Raw genomic sequence first — 20,590 nt, 5'->3', positions numbered from 1 at the left:
TGTAAACTTCCTAACCGTTTATATATAATGCATATTGTTATGTTCAAACAAAAATAAAATAAAATAAACACAATCCTGTGCAAAACCTGCAATTCAAAGTGACATTCTGTGCAAAAAAAATCCCACATAAATGACTGGTGTATATTGTTGCTGTGAAACTGGGTTCAGAAATATGCATATACTGTCCTTAAACCCTGGTGTATAAAAAAAAGTCCACTAAAGTGACAAGGTGCTCCTTCAAATTGTTCTGTGCTTCTTGGAAAACAGTGCCCCATAAGAAACGTACTCGCCACTATTATTCCCTCCACAAGGACGTATTTCACCTTCACAGTATGAGCCACTGTGCAGTCTGTGGAGTGGGAGGAAACTTCCTGTCCTGTATTCTCCAAGTGCCTCCTTGTCTGTGATGTAAGTGGTCTCCTAACTGTTAACCACTTACATGTTGTCCACATGTAGAGAGGAAAGAGACTCCATAGTGTGATACCGTACAAATATCCAAAAATTTATTAATAATACTGATGGGTACTCACATTTAATAAAAATCATTAAAAGCGAAAACTGTATTTAATAACAGGAAACCAGAGAGATCTGCGCTCTACGGCTTGAAACCAAAAGTGAAGAAATAACGCTGTATAGTCCCACTCTACGTGTTTCGTCAATGGGACATCATCTGGAGCGGTGCCACCTTGCCATGGGCGTCCGCAGCAGGGGGCAAGGGGGGTCAAGTGCCCCCCCCTGGAATCCCCAAGGTGTTGCTACCGCCGCCGCCGCCATGCTGCATTTTTTATTTCTGAGTCCGCTCTCTCCTCTGGATCACAGCGCTGGATGGCTGTGTTCGGCGGCCGCTCTGTAACACAGTCCCGCCCCCCCAGACCAGCTTGTGTGATAGTAGAGAGAATCAATGTTCCGCCTATCACATGAGCTGGTCTGGGGGGGCGGGGCTGTGTTGCAGAGCGGCCGCCAAACCCAGCCATCCAGCGCTGTGATCCAGAGGAGTAGATGTCCATCCGTGCTACAGTGCCTGGATAGGAGGATCGGGGGGGGGCTGCAGTACTCTCCTCCACCACCGCACTCTCCTGCCCCCCCAGTGCTCTCTTCAACCACCGCACTCTCCTGCCCCCCTCCAGTGCTCTTCTCTTCCACCACCGCACTCTCCTGCCCCCCGTGCTCTCCTCCACCACCGCACTCTCCTGGCCCCCCCAGTGCTCTCCTCCACCACCGCACTCTCCTGCCCCCCCCCCAGTGCTCTCCTCCACCACCGCACTCTCCTGCCCCCCCCAGTGCTCTCCTCCACCACCGCACTCTCCTGCCCCCCCAGTGCTCTCCTCCACCACCGCACTCTCCTGCCCCCCCCCCCAGTGCTCTCCTCCACCACCGCACTCTCCTGCCCCCCCAGTGCTCTCCTCCACCACCGCACTCTCCTGCCCCCCCCAGTGCTCTCCTCCACCACCGCACTCTCCTGCCCCCCCAGTGCTCTCCTCCACCACCGCACTCTCCTGCCCCCCCAGTGCTCTCCACCACCGCACTCTCCTGCCCCCCCATGCTCTCCTCCACCACCGTGCTCTCCTCCACCACCACACTCTCCTGCCCCCCCAGTGCTCTCCTCCACCACCGCACTCTCCTGCCCCCCCCAGTGCTCTCCTCCACCGCTGCACTCTCCTGCCCCCCAGTGCTCTCCTCCACCACCGCACTCTCCTGCCCCCCCCCCCAGTGCTCTCCTCCACCACCGCACTCTCCTGCCCCCTCCCAGTGCTCTCCTCCACCACCGCACTCTCCTGCCCCCCCCCAGTGCTCTCCTCCACCACCGCACTCTACTGCCCCCCCAGTGCTCTCCTCCACCACCGCACTCTCCTGCCCCCCCAGTGCTCTCCTCCACCACCGCACTCTCCTGCCCCCCCCCAGTGCTCTCCATCACCGCACTCTCCTGCCCCCCCATGCTCTCCTCCACCACCGTGCTCTCCTCCACCACCACACTCTCCTGCCCCCCCAGTGCTCTCCTCCACCACCGCACTCTCCTGCCCCCCCGAGTGCTCTCCTCCACCACCGCACTCTCCTGCCCCCCCCAGTGCTCTCCTCCACCACCGCACTCTCCTGCCCCCCAGTGCTCTCCTCCACCACCGCACTCTCCTGCCCCCCCCCAGTGCTCTCCTCCACCACCGCACTCTCCTGCCCCCCCCCCCAGTGCTCTCCTCCAACACCGCACTCTACTGCCCCCCCCAGTGCTCTCCTCCACCACCGCACTCTCCTGCCCCCCCCAGTGCTCTCCTCCACCACCGCACTCTCCTGCCCCCCCCCAGTGCTCTCCACCACCGCACTCTCCTGCCCCCCCATGCTCTCCTCCACCACCGTGCTCTCCTCCACCACCACACTCTCCTGCCCCCCCCCCCAGTGCCCTCCTCCACCACCACACTCTCCTGCCCCCCCCATTGCTCTCCTCCATCGCCACACTCTCCTGCCTCCCCAGTGCTCTCCTCCACCGCCACACTCACCTGCCCCCCCAGTGGTCTCCATCACCCCCACCTCTCTCCCCCTGTTCTTTTCCCCCCCAGTGCTCTCCGCTCAGTGCTCTCCACTCCCCCCAATGCTCCCCCTGTTCTTTCCCCCCCCCCCCAGTGCTCTTCAGCTCTCCCCATCACTCTCCAGCCCCCACCCCAGTGCTCTCCAGCCCCCCTTACTCCCCACCCCTGTTCTTTCTGCCCCCCTGGTGCTCTCCAGCCCCCCCCCCCAGTGCTCTCTACCCTCCGTGCTCTCCACCCCTGTTCTTTTTGGTTCCCCCCAGCACTCTCCACTCCCCACCCCTGTACTCTCCACTCCCCCTGCATTTTGCGCCCACCCATGTGCTCTCCACCCCCCATAGTGCTCTCCAGTCCCCCGTGCTTTCCACCCCTGTTCTTTCTGGCCCCCACTGGTGCTCTCAAGATCCCCCCCATTGCTCTCCACTCCCCCCTGCTCTTTGTACCCCCCCAGTACTCTCCAGCCCCCGTGCTCTCCACCCCTGTTTTTCTGCCCCCCCAGTGCTCTTCACCACCCCACACTCTTAGCCCCCCCAGTGCTCTCAGCCTACCGTGCTCTCTACCCCTGTTCTTGTTGGCCCCCCCCCCAGTGCTCTCAAGTTCCCCCCAAGCGCTCTCCGCTCCCCACCCCTGTGATCTCCACTCTCCCTTGCTCTTTGCCCCCACCCATGTGTTCTCCAACCCCGCCAGTACTCTTTGCTCCCCCTTCTCTCCAACTCCCACTCAGTGCTCTCCACTTCCCCAGGACCAGAGGGCAGGCTGACTGGGGCCAGAAAATGAGGACGGCTGAAGGTGCAGGTGGCCAGGGACCACTCCATCTCACAGCAGACAGATCCTCTGGAAGGAGCACCGTCCCCATCCAAAACGAGAACAAACCCTGCCTGCTGCTGGCCATCATGGATATCCTGCTGGCATGCAAGGTACTGTACCGAGCATCAACAACACACCTTCCCACAGACAGGGACTGCAGACTGGGACATGGGGCACAGGAGGGGCTGCAATGATGGGCACAGTGAGACTGCATTCACGGCACAGTAAAGCTGCATTTGATGGACATGGTGAGGCTGCATTTGAAGGGCACAGTGAGGCTGCATTTGGAGGGCACAGTGAGGCTGCATTTGGTGGGCACAGTGAGGCTGCATTCACGGCACAGTGAGGCTGCATTCACGGCACAGTGAGGCTGCATTTGATGGACACAGTGAGGCTGCATTTGATGGACACAGTGAGGCTGCATTTGATGGACACAATGAGGCTGCATTTGATGGACACAGTGAGGCTGCATTTGATGGGCACAGTGAGGCTGCATTTGATGGGCACAGTGAGGCTGCATTTGATGGACACAGTGAGGCTGCATTTGATGGGCACAGTGAGGCTGCATTTGATGGGCACAGTGAGGCTGCATTTGGTGGGCACAGTGAGGCTGCATTTGGTGGGCACAGTGAGGCTGCATTTGGTGGGCACAGTGAGGCTGCATTGATGGGCACAGTGAGGCTGAATTTGATGGGCACTGGTGAGGCTGCATTGAGCTCTTGCATCAAGTCTGCAGTCTCTGTCCATCTCCTGTAGCATGTCTGCAGTCTCTGAGGGAGTCTGGAGAGGAGTCAAGAGTGGGAGCACCGCCGAGATGGGGGTCATGGCAGAAGTCAGACTTGTGTGGACTGTGGACAGGAGACTATAGGATAAAACCTCCAAGCTGGAGCCGACTGACTGAGCCCTGCACAGTGCACCTGAGAGGAGGTCAATGAAAGCACCGCCAGGCCAGTCGGGGGTCACTGATGTAAGGGGGGAGTGAATACGATAATGTAAGGGGCACTGATATAAAGGCTTTCCTTTAGGCATCATTCAGATATTCCCGCACAAAGTCAAGGACATCATATGACAGCGGGCGGAAAGTGGTTAAAACACTTTTTTCTTTTTAACACAAAGTTGTCCATTTATACAATATTTCAAACACATAGCATGTACATACCAAAAATGACACCCCAAAATAGATTCTCCTACTCCTCCCTCACACACGGCAATAACACGAGTGTGAGACTTCCACAGCCTGGCCACATACAGAAGCCGAGTATGGCTGAGCATGGCTGAGCATGGCTGGGTACGGCTGGGTATTGCAGGGTATCGCCGAGTATGACTGGGTATGGCAGAGTATAGCTGGGTATCACTGAGTATTGCAGAGTATGGCTGGGTATTGCATTGTATGGCTGGATATGGCTGGGTATTGCAGAGTACGCCTGGGTAGTACAGGGTATTGCAGGGTATGGCAGGGTATTGCAGGGTATGGCAGGGTATAGCAGGGTATTGCAGAGTATGGCAGTTGCAATTTTTTGCAACTTGTGACTTCATGTGACTTGCCGCGATTTTTTGCATTTTTTATCGTAACCATAACCTCTTTACTCTTATATTCACCTATCTGATGTCACTGTACATCCTCTAACATCATTTTTTACCTTTAGTCCAGCAGAATACCATAATGCAATTATATTTCTTAGCCATTTTTTAACTTAAATTTAATTTTATAATATTGTGTATTATGATATGTATTTTGGTATTATGCGGTGTGTCCATTACAACTTGGAGTTAAGTAGTCCTTTTAAAATGACCCCTCGTCTTGTTGCGGAGTAGTGTTGTCTATTGGTATTTTAAATCACACTACTAGCAATAGCATCTGCCATGCCGAAGCCTGGTCTAACCAAGAATGGCCGCGGTCACATGGCCATCAATTTAGGACACCTCATACCATATAAAAACTGGATGGTGTAGCAAGGTGGCACTGCTCCAGATGACGTCCCAGCTCTGGTTTCCTGTTATTAAATACTGTTTTCGCTTTTAATGATTTTTATTAAATGTGAGTACCCATCAGTATTATTAATACATTTTTGGATATTTTGTATGGTATCACACTATGGAGTCTCTTTCCTCTCTAACAGTAAGGAGACCACTTACATCGCAGACAAGGAGGCACTTGGAGAATACAGGACAGGAAGTTTCCTTCCACTCCACAGGCTGCACAGTGGCTCATACTGTGAAGGTGAAATACGTCCTTGTGGGGTGAATAATAGCAGTGAGTGTGTTTCTTATGGGGCACTGGTTTCCAAGAAGCACAGAACAATTTGAAGGAGAACATTGTCACTTTATTGGACTTTTTTTTATACACCAGGGTTTAAGGACGTTATAATGGAAAATTTATATCAAATACTTACCGTAATTTTCCTTTCCTGATGGACTCCATGGCAGCCTATGTATGGGTTAATCCCGCCTCTCATACCTCATAGGACCCCACTCCCATAAATCTTTGCTTCTAGCCAGAGACTGTGTTCCGTAACTTAGCCTACTCCAGCAAATGGGAGGGAACTCCTGCTGCCATGGAGTCCATCAGGAAAGGAAAATTATGGTAAGTATTTGATATAAATTTTCCATTTTCCTGACAGACTCCATGGCAGCCTACATATGGGAAATAACTAGCCATACACACCCGGGTGGGCAATTGCTGGATAAAGAAAAAAAGGTTTAATTGGCACCGTCAACAGATAAGACATTCAAACCAAAATTAACCGAAGACAAGGACGCTGGTTCTACACAAAAGTGCGTCATAAATGTATTGATTGACTACCATGAAGCCGCTTTACAAATCACTTCAGAAGAAACGTGACGGGCAGCCGTCCAGGATGTAGAAACACTCCTAGTAGAATGAGCTGTCACCGCTTCTGGAGGAGCCAAGCCCCTAGCCTTATAAGCCCCTTGGATGGCCTGAACGATCCAAGCTGCAATAGTTCGGGAAGAAGCACGTAAACCCTTATTCTTTCCGTAGAAAAGGATGAACAGATGATCAGATTTCCAGAAAAGAGCTGTGGCTTTCAAATATTGTTTCAAAGCATCCCCAACGTCCAAAGGATGAATACCAGAATCTTCAGAGGCCTGAAAGATTGGAAGCACAATCTCCTGATTTTCATGAAAAACGGATGACACCTTCGGATTTGACCCTAACATAGGGATCAAAACTGCTCGATCAGTTAAGAAAGTGAGAAACGGCTCCTTGCAGCCCAGAGAACTGATCTCCGAAACCCTCTTGGCTGAGGTAATGGCTACTAAGAAGGCAGTTTTACAAGAAAGTTCTTTAATAGATACTTGATCCCCATGATGTAAATCTTTCTTTGAAAAGTAATCCAGGACAAAGGGGAGATCCCACTTAGAAAACCTCGGTTTCCTCTGAGGTCTGAGCCTCATTGCTCCCTTGAAGAACTGTTTTGTGAGAGGGTGCTTGGCCCAGGAGACACCTGAAAAGGCAGATATTGCGGAAACCTGGACCCGCAAGGAGCTCACCGATAAGGACAAGTCCAGGCCTGTCTGAAGAAAGCCAATAGCATCCCTTATCTTCGGGTGTTTACACGAACCGTTGGTTGTGGACACATAGTCTGCAAATTTTGACCAAATTCTCTGATAGACCCTGTTGGTACCTGGTCTTCTAGCATTCAGTAAAGTAGTGATTGCCGTGTCGGGACAACCTAATGCTTCCAGCCTTTCCTTCTCAAAAACCATGCCATCAGATGGAGCTGGGATGGACATGGGTGAAGAGTCGTTCCCTGTGACAAGAGATCCGGTCTGGAGGGCAGAGGAACTGGGTCCTGGAAACTGAGCTGCAACAAGAGTGGGAACCACGGCCTGTTGGGCCAATACGGAAGAACCGCCATTACTTCAACCTCTTCCCACCTGAGCTTCGCCAGAAATCAGAGAATGATCGGAGTCGGGGGAAAGGCATAAGCCTTGTGGAATCTCCACTGGTCCGTCAGGTGATCCACCCCGAAGGCCTGAGGACAACGACACCTCATGTAATATTTCTCCAGTTTGAAATTGCACAGGGAGGCAAACAGGTCCACTTCCGGTAGGATCCCCAGAGACAGAATCCAATCAAATACCTTGCTGTGGAGAGACCATTCGTTGTTGTCCAGGGAGAATCTTGAAAGAAAATCTGCCTGGACATTTTGAACTCCTGGGAGATAAACCGCCGTCAGATCCCTCAGATTGGACTGGGCCCAGGACATAATCGGGCTTATTTCCCTCAGTAAAGAGAGACTGCGAGTACCCCCCTGTCTTTTGATGTAGGATACAGCTGTTGTATTGTCCATTTGAAGGAGAACTGAAGCTCCTGACGTCAGGTGAAGAAAGGCTTGCAGCGCTTGAAAAGGCGGCTCGTAGTTCCAGCACGTTCAATACCACGCTCTGGACAGGGAAATCCCAACTGCCTTGGGCTACTTCCGAGAGACAGAGAGCACCCCAACCTCTGCTGCTGTCATCCGTTGTCACTGTGACCCAGGAAACAGGTGCTATGGAATGACAATGAAGAAGATTTTTCCGCTGTAGCCACCAAGGGAGACTCTCCCGCATGGAAGGGGTTATCCGGACGAGATGATCTCGAGCCCTTGGATCCCACTGTTGGAGGAACCCCATCTTCCATTGTGCCCACTTCACCATAGGGGCTGTGGCTACCATAGTGCCGATTATCTTTTGACATTGAGAGACCCTGAGGAGAGAAGATGACATTGCAAGCCGAATCCTGTTTCAGATCACCGGAATTTTCTCCAGGGGTAAGGAGATGGTGCTCATTACCGTATTGAACTGGGCTCTGAGAAAGATTAGAGACTGTGTTGGCTCTAGATGGCTCTTCTACTTGTTCAGGAGCCAGCCGAACTCCGTTAGGGTAGAAATAACCTGTTCCCGATGAGACAACAGTTGCTCTTTGTCTTGAGAAAGTAGGAGCAGATCGTCCAGGTAGTGATGTAACCGAATGCGTCTGATCCTGATTAAAGCCACGACCGCCAGTAAGAGTTTTGAAAATACTCGAAGCGAAGTGGAAAGCCCGAACGGGAGACATGTAAACTGAAGATGCACCTGATCTACTGCAAACCTGAGGTACCTCTGGTAATCTTCTGCAATCGGTATGTGGAAATAGGCATCCTTGAGGTCTATTGAGATAAGCCAGTCGCCTGGTTGAATAGCCTGGCGTATTGTCAGTAGAGACTCCATTTAGAATTTTTCCTTTTTTATGAAGGAGTTTAGATGTGTCAGATCGATGACCAGTCTCCAGGAGCCATTCCTTTTGAGGACCATGAAAAGAGGGGAGTAAACTCCTTTAAACCACCATCCTCGGCTGGAACCGGGATGGTGGCTCCTTGAGCCATCAATGATTCTGTGTATGTTACGAGAATCTGTCTTTTTTCTTCTGAATGAGGAAGAACCGTTGGGATAAACTGGTGAATGGGTGGATTGTTGAAGACCCATGAATGTCCTTAGGAGACCGTTTTGATGGTCCAGTAGTCCTGAATCGAGACTGCCCAGACGTGCTGAAAACGGAGTAAACGAGCCCCGACTTTCTCCGTCTGGACAGACCCCATATCAAAAGGACTTCGAAGCCTCCCGACCACCAGAAGAAGAGGCTTTTGAGGACTTTTGACCTGAAGGCTGGCTTCTTTTCCAGTTTTTCCTAAACTCGCGTCCAGGTCTGTAACGACGTGCGTCCCTAGCACGTTCCAGTTCTTGCCTGGGGAGAACTCTTCTCTGACCCATGAGGCGGCGATCCTGGGGCAGAAAACCCGATTTACCCCCGGTAGCACGGGTAATAGCTGAGTCAAGCTTGTTCCCAAAGAGGGAAGATCCCTCGAAAGGAATGTTACACCATGCCTGCTTAGAGGCAGGATCCCCAACCCATGGGTGCAACCACAGGACACGTTTTGCCGTGACTGAAGAGAGCATTACGCGAGCTACCAGACAAATTATGTCCAGGGATGCCTCCCCCAGGAACGCCAAGGCCATCTTCAGTTCATGCCCTGGTGAGCTCTTGACCAGCTCTTCAGAAATGCTTCCTAAGGTCGTACCTATATCATCAGTCCATGATTCCATGGCCTTAGATAACGCAGCAAGGGCTAGGGCTGGTTTACAAGCCATGCCTGCGGTAATGTAGATGGGCTTGAGGTCCGTATCTATCTTCCTTTCCAGACCATCTTTGAAGGAAACTGAATCTTCCAGAGGGAGAGTAACATGCCTCACCAACCTCATCAAAGCGGCATCAATAAGAGGGGCCGACTCAAGATGTTTGACCTTATCGCTCTTGAAAGGATACATTTTTGCTACCTTAGAGATCAAGGAATTTTTCCTCTCAACCTTGTTCCACTCATCAGAAATAATTTCACCAAGTTCTTCCAAAAAAGGAAAATTTGGGCGGTCTTTCTTGAGATGCTTGAAGTATTTCCTCTGCTTAGAGGGAGCTTCCACTGGTTCATCCCATTTTAAAGCATCTTTGACTGCTCTAACCAGGAACGCAACCTGAGAAAATTCAAAACCTGCGCCAGGTTCATCCGTCCCCACCTCGCTATCGGAGGATCCACTAATAGAAAGACTGCGATGAGAGGGACCTGGAGCCTCAGGATCAACCACTTCAGTAACTAGGGCTGGGAGCGAAGGATGATTGGAAGTATGGCTGGAATCCGACTTGTTCATGGATTCTTGGATCACCTTCCTGACCAGAGCCTCTACATGCTGATCCTCAGATTCTCTTTCCTTCATAGCCCGAGAGTAACATAACTTGCAGAGAGATTTACCCTCTGGGACCTGGGTTTTACATCCCCAGCAAGTCCTTTCCACAGAACGGCTGGAATGGCGGTAAGAATGGTGTCCAGAACAAGACTTTGAGCCTTCCCTCCTATGTCTGGAGGATGATCCGGTATGTCTAGTGCTTGAAGATGAATGATGGCGTTGTGACCTAGACTTGTCACTATCACTGTGTGTCAAGACTTGAGATTCAGACCTAGAGGGGCTGAAAAAAAGAGTATAAATGGTTAACTTGCTCCAGAAACCCAAATACAAACAGGCAGAGGGAAAAAAATCCATCCTACCTGTGGCATAAGGGTTGGCCACTAGGGGGCGGTGACACATCCATCGCAGCAGAGATTTAAATGGCTAAAACAAACACAATTCAAATAAGCATGTAAAAGGTATGAACATAGAGAGAGCAATGATATGCACACTACCACACAATAATACTCCCCCCCCCCTACCTTGAGCAGAAAAGCCATGAGCACGGGAAGTAGCTGCCTTGCTTGGAAACCTTCCAAAGCATAGCTGTCTCTGACAGCTATTTAAATCTGCCGCCATGATGATGTCATTACATTAGCAGCGCACCTGCGCTGTAACTACCGCCACTCCTACGGCGTCCGCGCGCATGCGTGACCGCCGCCATTTTGTCCCAACTGCGCACGCGCTAACCAAGCCTCGATCTCAGTTGAAGCCCCGCAGCTGCGCAGAGAGAGCGAATAGCGGCGGACTGGAACGCAAAGCTTTCCAGCCGCCATGGCTACACCGGGGCAGGTAAAGACAAACAAACACACAAAAACAGGCTGCCATGAAAATGTTATACATCACCACACTGAAGCCAGCACAATCCATCCTGGGACTGGGAGTGTCGATACACTCTCTGCACGATCGGCACATTAATAAAGGGCCTCCCGCTAATAGCTAGGACGAATGGCCATGATGCAATCTGTCAACCAATGGATGACTTTAAGATCTTCACAGCATCGCTCTTCAGTACCTGTGTCCTCCCTGCTAATAGCTGGGAAATATGGACTCCGAGAATAACCACCATCATCATCAACGTGTAAACCACCAGGATAGGATTAAAGCTTCCGACAGGTAAGAAAACACCTTGGTCCTAGGAGGAGGACAAAAAAGGAACACAGTCTCTGGCTAGAAGCAAAGATTTATGGGAGTGGGGTCCTATGAGGTATGAGAGGCGGGATTAACCCATATGTAGGCTGCCATGGAGTCTGTCAGGAAAGGCATATTTCTGAACCCAGTTTCACAGCAACAATATACAAAAGTCATATATTTGGGATTTTTTTTTTGCACAGAAATGTTACTTTGAATTGCAGGTTTTGCACAGGATTGTGTTTATTTTATTTTTGTTTGAACATAACAATATGCATTATTTTCTGCACTTTTCTGCACTTTTTGCACTAAATGCACCCGTGACACACACCCTTCAAGTATTTAGAGGTTGTAGGTCACCCCTTAATAAGAGCAGCACCATAACTATCACCTCCTTTTCACATTCTCCCGTTTCAGTTCCCTTCTAAGTTGCTCATTTGCTCCTTGGTGCAATGCTTTACAGGCTCCAAAAAAACAAAAAAAATAAACGCACATTTTTTTTACCTGCAAAAAATTGTGCATTTATTTATTTTAAGTGAACGTATCCCCTTAAAGGTATAGGAAATTTAGTCTGACATATTCATTCTGAGACTTCAGAAATCCTTGCAGCCATGAGGCCTTCTCCTAAAAAAAAAAAAAAAAAAAATCTAAAAAAAGGTAAGATTTTTTTTTTTAACGTATATCCCTTTTTCATGCAGGGTAAAAGTAACACATAACAAACATATAGTGGGTTTTTATCAAATTTGATTGCAAAAGTGGAAATAAACTCTCTATCTACATAGCAGCATTGTATGTCTAAGCCCTTGTACACACGATCGGAGATTCTGTCGGAATGTGTCCGATCGGAGCAGTTTGTCGGATATTCCGACTGTGTGTGGTATGCATCGGACTGTTTCCGTCTGACCAAATTTTCCAACTTGCTGTAAATATTTTCTGACAAACTGCTCCGATCATGTGTAGAGAATTCCGATCGGACAAAGTGCCACGCATGCTCAGATCAAATTCCTACATCAAAGCTATTGGCTACTAGCCTGAACGTAGTCCCATCGTAACGAAATTACGTCATCGCATTCTGAAAGATCGGATTTTCCGACAAGTTTGTCCGACCGTGTGTATGCAACAGTTTCGGACAAGATCCGTCGGACCAAATCCGACAGACAAAATCCGACGGATTTGGTTGTCGGAATCTCCGACCGTGTGTACAAGGGCTAACAATGATATAAACACTGCTATATTGTTGGTATAACATTTAGTGAGCCTGTCAACAATAGCATATTACCATTAGCAGAAGGTAACAGACAACATACAGTACCTGTTGCTGTAAAATATCAGAACAGTTCAGCACTGCCCAGAGCCTTCTGACGTTCTCAAAGTTGCTATTTACATAAAAGTCAAATTTCCCTGTCCTCCCCCATAATAATGCAGTTGTCTGGTGATAGCTCACACAAGCATTATTAAGCATGCATTGTGGAATGGGAGAAGGGGGTGACCTTAATTCCCCCCACAGGAGGTAAAGAAACAAAAGGGGCTGTGATTGGTGCTGTAATGCACAAATGCTGCAAGTTGTATGTTACATAGTTAGTCAGCTTGAAAAAAAAGACACAAGTTGATCTAGTTCGACCTATGTTATGTGCAGACAACTTATTCTCTCAGGATGCTGTTTTTTTATGCTGTAAATCATAATGTAATGCAACCAAAAATGTTTTGTTTGTTTTAGACACCTCCACCAATCCTCTGTTGGATGAACTGACCTTGAGGTAGAAAAGCATTACAAAGCAAGGCAACTCCAGCGAGAATTAGGGACCCTGACTGTGTCACTCTGCGCCCTATACAGCTCATCAGAAGGGCTCCCCCAAGTTTAGCTGGTAAATCAATGCTCCCAAAAACAAGCTGCAGCAAGAAAATGCTGATTCCAAAATTCTGCAGGTCCATACCAAGGCCATAAAATGCAAAACCAGTGGAGAACCTGTAAAAACAAATTAAATTAGCAACCTCTGTAAAAAAAAATAATAATAAAAAAAAAAGAATAATTATACATATATAAAAAAACTGTTCATTTAGTTACAGTGGCTATTGCCTCTTTTACAATAAAACTAATCCTTAGTTCTTTTGGTGCTCTCAATACCAAACTGCTATAAGGAAATGTCACAAGAGAGATCCTGCAAACCCCATCTGATAACTTTGAGTGCCATTCCAAGTGCCAATCAATCCTTTCTGGTGATCCACTATGGAGTGGGTGTTGGCGTCTGTGGTGCCGGGTATGTAGTCTGACCTCTGTGACCAAGCCCCTTGGGCAGGGCGAAATGTGTCACAGGCCATGGCATTGGAGGAGCCTAAACTGAGGCCACTCTTCAATTGAACTTACACACGGGCTATTAGAACCGTGGTGGCCTTCTATTTCAGACAATAGAGATCTTGTCGCTGGTGATATCAGGAAAAAAAATAGGGAAAACCCAGGGAAAGTAAATAAAGGAGCCAAAAACTCAACTTTCTGACTGCATATGAAAATGCAGTATTTCATATTTACCTTTTTAAATTAGTCCTGGCAAGAACAGTGAAGTTAAATATATGCAAAACCAACACATATTACCTTTAGCAACTGTAACATATCAGCCATATAAGGAGTGTTTTGTTTTCACAGTTAGCCAAGTCATAGTCCTGCATTACATGAATAAGCAGTAAATCAGGAAGAAGAGCATATGCATGGGGGAAGCCAAAGCTGCTTATTATATACCCTGTATTTCTGTGCTTTCTAACTATTTTAGATGTAGAACCCTGGTGTTTAGGCAGGGTTGCTAAGTAAATTTAGTTGCCAGGCAGTAGTTGTCCTGGTTAATTAGTAGATCCACTGAATCCTCTCTAGTTCTGGACTTGCTGCACCTTCTCTCTTCTAAAGCTAGTTGGCATCATGCTGGTGACATTAGATAGACAAGGGCTTAGCAAGGTCAGGTTATGAATGGATGGGGTATCCCAGCCAATTAGGGGTTTCTTTAGTAGTGATGGCCGAACGGTTCGCCCGGGGGTCGTTTCGCGGCGAATTTCCGACTTTCGCCGTCCGCGGGTTCGAACGCCTTTTTCCGTCGTTCGCCCCGGCGGACTTACGTGTTTAATGTATACAAGAACTTTAACCTTTCGTGACACGTTTATCATGTGTTACAGGACAACCAATTGAGACATGACAGCTCATGGACACTTGGACATTCCCCCTAACCTATAAATACACCCGATCCGGTGGCCATTTTACATTCTTTCTTCTGTCACTGTAGGGAAAGGATCCTGTGTGGAGTAGGGACAGAGAAAACGCTAGCTATTTGGTACACAAAAGTTCTTTTCAGGACTGGTATAGGTGTTAGGTCAGCAGCCTGAGTTTCTTTTGTCAGTTTAGATAAAGGGACAGAGCGCTGTATGCTGCTATTTTAGGGACAGCTCAGCCAGATTAGTCTTTCTTCATCATCATCATCATCATCATCATTAGCTGTTACTATCAGGTCCACAAAAGAGCTGTTCCAGCTAATCGTTCCAGCCTACTCTTTTTTGCCAATTTGTATAGGGACAGGCAGGAAGCAGTGTGTCAGGCAGTGAGGATAATTTTAAAGACTTGCTGTTACTATTAGTTCCACAAAGGTTCTTTTCAGGACTGGTATCAGTGGTACGGTAATAGGCTTGTACACGTATAATATTCTTTCTTCCAAATATAGAAAGAATATTATACTTGACTGCTGCCCTTCTGCTGCAGTCTGCTAATCATTCACAACTCACTTGTTCCACAAAGCTCTTTATCAGGACTGGTAACTTGGTCTGTCTAGGGTGCTACGGTACATAGGCTTGGGTGCGGTACAGTCTGCTGTTCTGTAAGGACCGCTATCGGTCCACAATAGATAGGGTTGCCGTGCACTACTGCTGACCGCTGCCCTATACTGCAGCAGTCCTTCAGCGGTATAGGGACTGACGCACAGTCTGCTAAACACTAATACACAACCTGCTTGGTCCACAAAAGTTCTTATAAGGACTGGTAACTTGGTATAGGGTGCTACGGTACATAGGCCTGAGTGCGTTACAGTCTGCTGTTCTGTAAGGACCGCTATCGGTCCACAATACATAGGGTTGACGTGCACTACTGCTGACCGCTGCCCTATACTGCAGCAGTCCTTCAGCGGTATAGGGACTGACGCACAGTCTGCTAAACACTAACACACAACCTGCTTGGTCCACAAAAGTTCTTATAAGGACTGGTAACTTGGTATAGGGTGCTACGGTACATAGGCCTGAGTGCAGTACAGTCTGCTGTTCTGTAAGGACTGCTATCGGTCCACAATACATAGGGTTGCCGTGCACTACTGCTGACCGCTGCCCTATACTGCAGCAGTCCTTCAGCGGTATAGGGACTGACGCACAGTCTGCTAAACACTAATACACAACCTGCTTGGTCCACAAAAGTTCTTATAAGGACTGGTAACTTGGTATAGGGTGCTACGGTACATAGGCCTGAGTGCGTTACAGTCTGCTGTTCTGTAAGGACCGCTATCGGTCCACAATACATAGGGTTGCCGTGCACTACTGCTGACCGCTGCCCTATACTGCAGCAGTCCTTCATTGGTATAGGGACTGACGTACAGTCTGCTAATCACTAACACACAACCTGCTTGGTCCACAAAAGTTCTTATAAGGACTGGTAACTTGGTATAGGGTGCTACGGTACATAGGCCTGAGTGCGTTACAGTCTGCTGTTCTGTAAGGACCGCTATCGGTCCACAATACATAGGGTTGCCGTGCACTACTGCTGACCGCTGCCCTATACTGCAGCAGTCCTTCATTGGTATAGGGACTGACGTACAGTCTGCTAATCACTAACACACAACCTGCTTGGTCCACAAAAGTTCTTATAAGGACTGGTAACTTGGTATAGGGTGCTACGGTACATAGGCCTGAGTGCGTTACAGTCTGCTGTTCTGTAAGGACCGCTATCGGTCCACAATACATAGGGTTGCCGTGCACTACTGCTGACCGCTGCCCTATACTGCAGCAGTCCTTCAGCGGTATAGGGACTGACGCACAGTCTGCTAAACACTAACACACAACCTGCTTGGTCCACAAAAGTTCTTATAAGGACTGGTAACTTGGTATAGGGTGCTACGGTACATAGGCCTGAGTGCAGTACAGTCTGCTGTTCTGTAAGGACCGCTATCGGTCCACAATACATAGGGTTGCCGTGCACTACTGCTGACCGCTGCCCTATACTGCAGCAGTCCTTCATTGGTATAGGGACTGACGTACAGTCTGCTAATCACTAACACACAACCTGCTTGGTCCACAAAAGTTCTTATAAGGACTGGTAACTTGGTATAGGGTGCTACGGTACATAGGCCTGAGTGCGTTACAGTCTGCTGTTCTGTAAGGACCGCTATCGGTCCACAATACATAGGGTTGCCGTGCACTACTGCTGACCGCTGCCCTATACTGCAGCAGTCCTTCATTGGTATAGGGACTGACGTACAGTCTGCTAATCACTAACACACAACCTGCTTGGTCCACAAAAGTTCTTATAAGGACTGGTAACTTGGTATAGGGTGCTACGGTACATAGGCCTGAGTGCGTTACAGTCTGCTGTTCTGTAAGGACCGCTATCGGTCCACAATACATAGGGTTGCCGTGCACTACTGCTGACCGCTGCCCTATACTGCAGCAGTCCTTCAGCGGTATAGGGACTGACGCACAGTCTGCTAAACACTAACACACAACCTGCTTGGTCCACAAAAGTTCTTATAAGGACTGGTAACTTGGTATAGGGTGCTACGGTACATAGGCCTGAGTGCAGTACAGTCTGCTGTTCTGTAAGGACCGCTATCGGTCCACAATACATAGGGTTGCCGTGCACTACTGCTGACCGCTGCCCTATACTGCAGCAGTCCTTCATTGGTATAGGGACTGACGTACAGTCTGCTAATCACTAACACACAACCTGCTTGGTCCACAAAAGTTCTTATAAGGACTGGTAACTTGGTATAGGGTGCTACGGTACATAGGCCTGAGTGCGTTACAGTCTGCTGTTCTGTAAGGACCGCTATCGGTCCACAATACATAGGGTTGCCGTGCACTACTGCTGACCGCTGCCCTATACTGCAGCAGTCCTTCAGCGGTATAGGGACTGACGCACAGTCTGCTAAACACTAACACACAACCTGCTTGGTCCACAAAAGTTCTTATAAGGACTGGTAACTTGGTATAGGGTGCTACGGTACATAGGCCTGAGTGCAGTACAGTCTGCTGTTCTGTAAGGACCGCTATCGGTCCACAATACATAGGGTTGCCGTGCACTACTGCTGACCGCTGCCCTATACTGCAGCAGTCCTTCATTGGTATAGGGACTGACGTACAGTCTGCTAATCACTAACACACAACCTGCTTGGTCCACAAAAGTTCTTATAAGGACTGGTAACTTGGTATAGGGTGCTACGGTACATAGGCCTGAGTGCGTTACAGTCTGCTGTTCTGTAAGGACCGCTATCGGTCCACAATACATAGGGTTGCCGTGCACTACTGCTGACCGCTGCCCTATACTGCAGCAGTCCTTCATTGGTATAGGGACTGACGTACAGTCTGCTAATCACTAACACACAACCTGCTTGGTCCACAAAAGTTCTTATAAGGACTGGTAACTTGGTATAGGGTGCTACGGTACATAGGCCTGAGTGCGTTACAGTCTGCTGTTCTGTAAGGACCGCTATCGGTCCACAATACATAGGGTTGCCGTGCACTACTGCTGACCGCTGCCCTATACTGCAGCAGTCCTTCATTGGTATAGGGACTGACGTACAGTCTGCTAATCACTAACACACAACCTGCTTGGTCCACAAAAGTTCTTATAAGGACTGGTAACTTGGTATAGGGTGCTACGGTACATAGGCCTGAGTGCGTTACAGTCTGCTGTTCTGTAAGGACCGCTATCGGTCCACAATACATAGGGTTGCCGTGCACTACTGCTGACCGCTGCCCTATACTGCAGCAGTCCTTCAGCGGTATAGGGACTGACGCACAGTCTGCTAAACACTAACACACAACCTGCTTGGTCCACAAAAGTTCTTATAAGGACTGGTAACTTGGTATAGGGTGCTACGGTACATAGGCCTGAGTGCAGTACAGTCTGCTGTTCTGTAAGGACCGCTATCGGTCCACAATACATAGGGTTGCCGTGCACTACTGCTGACCGCTGCCCTATACTGCAGCAGTCCTTCATTGGTATAGGGACTGACGTACAGTCTGCTAATCACTAACACACAACCTGCTTGGTCCACAAAAGTTCTTATAAGGACTGGTAACTTGGTATAGGGTGCTACGGTACATAGGCCTGAGTGCGTTACAGTCTGCTGTTCTGTAAGGACCGCTATCGGTCCACAATACATAGGGTTGCCGTGCACTACTGCTGACCGCTGCCCTATACTGCAGCAGTCCTTCAGCGGTATAGGGACTGACGCACAGTCTGCTAAACACTAACACACAACCTGCTTGGTCCACAAAAGTTCTTATAAGGACTGGTAACTTGGTATAGGGTGCTACGGTACATAGGCCTGAGTGCAGTACAGTCTGCTGTTCTGTAAGGACCGCTATCGGTCCACAATACATAGGGTTGCCGTGCACTACTGCTGACCGCTGCCCTATACTGCAGCAGTCCTTCATTGGTATAGGGACTGACGTACAGTCTGCTAATCACTAACACACAACCTGCTTGGTCCACAAAAGTTCTTATAAGGACTGGTAACTTGGTATAGGGTGCTACGGTACATAGGCCTGAGTGCGTTACAGTCTGCTGTTCTGTAAGGACCGCTATCGGTCCACAATACATAGGGTTGCCGTGCACTACTGCTGACCGCTGCCCTATACTGCAGCAGTCCTTCATTGGTATAGGGACTGACGTACAGTCTGCTAATCACTAACACACAACCTGCTTGGTCCACAAAAGTTTTTATAAGGACTGGTAACTTGGTATAGGGTGCTACGGTACATAGGCCTGAGTGCAGTACAGTCTGCTGTTCTGTAAGGACCGCTATCGGTCCACAATACATAGGGTTGACGTGCACTACTGCTGACCGCTGCCCTATACTGCAGCAGTCCTTCATTGGTATAGGGACTGACGTACAGTCTGCTAATCACTAACACACAACCTGCTTGGTCCACAAAAGTTCTTATAAGGACTGGTAACTTGGTATAGGGTGCTACGGTACATAGGCCTGAGTGCAGTACAGTCTGCTGTTCTGTAAGGACCGCTATCGGTCCACAATACATAGGGTTGCCGTGCACTACTGCTGACCGCTGTCCTATACTGCAGCAGTCCTTCATTGGTATAGGGACTGACGTACAGTCTGCTAATCACTAACACACAACCTGCTTGGTCCACAAAAGTTCTTATAAGGACTGGTAACTTGGTATAGGGTGCTACGGTACATAGGCCTGAGTGCAGTACAGTCTGCTGTTCTGTAAGGACCGCTATCGGTCCACAATACATAGGGTTGACGTGCACTACTGCTGACCGCTGCCCTATACTGCAGCAGTCCTTCAGCGGTATAGGGACTAAGAGTTTTGTCACAGGGTGATTTAAAAAATGACAGGCAGAGGAAGAGGCAGGCCCTTCCGCAGGGGTGGTAGGGGTAGGGCAGGAGCAACAGCCTTGAGCCAAAGTGGGAAGTTGCAGAAGGTGCGTTCAATTACTTTAAAGGACGCACCAGACTTGGTTGAGTGGCTCACTCAGCCTTATTCTTCTGCACCCTCCTCATCCTCTCGATCTGCACCCTCTTCTTCACTCTCTGCTATGTGCACCCCCAAAGACACTACCACCAACAACACCACCACCACCACATACCTTCCGCTTGAGTGCAAATGGGGGCCTTCATGCTCCAGTGTTTTAATAGGGACCCCCGTATAAAAAGCATGAGGGTCAAGGACCAGTACTGGGTGGCAACGTACTTAGATCCCCGGTACAAACACAAAATGGCGGAAATGTTACCGCCGTCGCAGAGGGCTGTCAGAATGCAGCACTTCCAGGCCTTGCTTCGAGAAATGCTGCATTCTGCTTTTGCGTGCGCTGGCAGAGGAGCAATTCCCACTCCCAGAGAAGGATTTGCGGGTACCAATCCAACAGCGCCTGCAAGAAGAGGCCGGTTTGAAGATGTGTTGGTGACTTCGGATATGAGGTCATTCTTTCAGCCGACCCATCGACAGGTGTCATCCGGATCCAGCATCAGGGAACGCCTAGACCGTCAGGTGTCCGACTACATTGGGTTAACGGCCGATGTGGACGCTCTGAGGAGTGATGAACCCCTAGACTACTGGGTGGGCAGGCTTGACCTCTGGCCAGAGCTTGCCCAATTTGCAATCGAACTGTT

General features: G+C 49.2%; 1 protein-coding gene across 1 annotated transcript in view; it reads right to left on the bottom strand.

Annotated features, from left to right (window-relative positions):
* The window catches only part of LOC143935094 (solute carrier family 22 member 20-like), a 130,981-nt gene that overhangs the window by 28,179 nt on the left and 82,212 nt on the right, over positions 1 to 20,590 (bottom strand). The window contains exon 7 of the mRNA XM_077458713.1: positions 12,965 to 13,179. Coding sequence (XP_077314839.1) covers positions 12,965 to 13,179 — 215 coding nt within the window. The remainder of the gene's footprint in view (positions 1 to 12,964; positions 13,180 to 20,590) is intronic.

The sequence above is a fragment of the Lithobates pipiens genome, unplaced genomic scaffold (genome assembly GCF_037356315.1).
Source record: "Lithobates pipiens isolate NorthernLeopardFrog02 unplaced genomic scaffold, aLitPip1_a1.2 Scaffold_10, whole genome shotgun sequence".
Lineage (NCBI taxonomy): Eukaryota > Metazoa > Chordata > Amphibia > Anura > Ranidae > Lithobates > Lithobates pipiens.
This window is presented reverse-complemented; position numbering and strand designations above follow the sequence as displayed.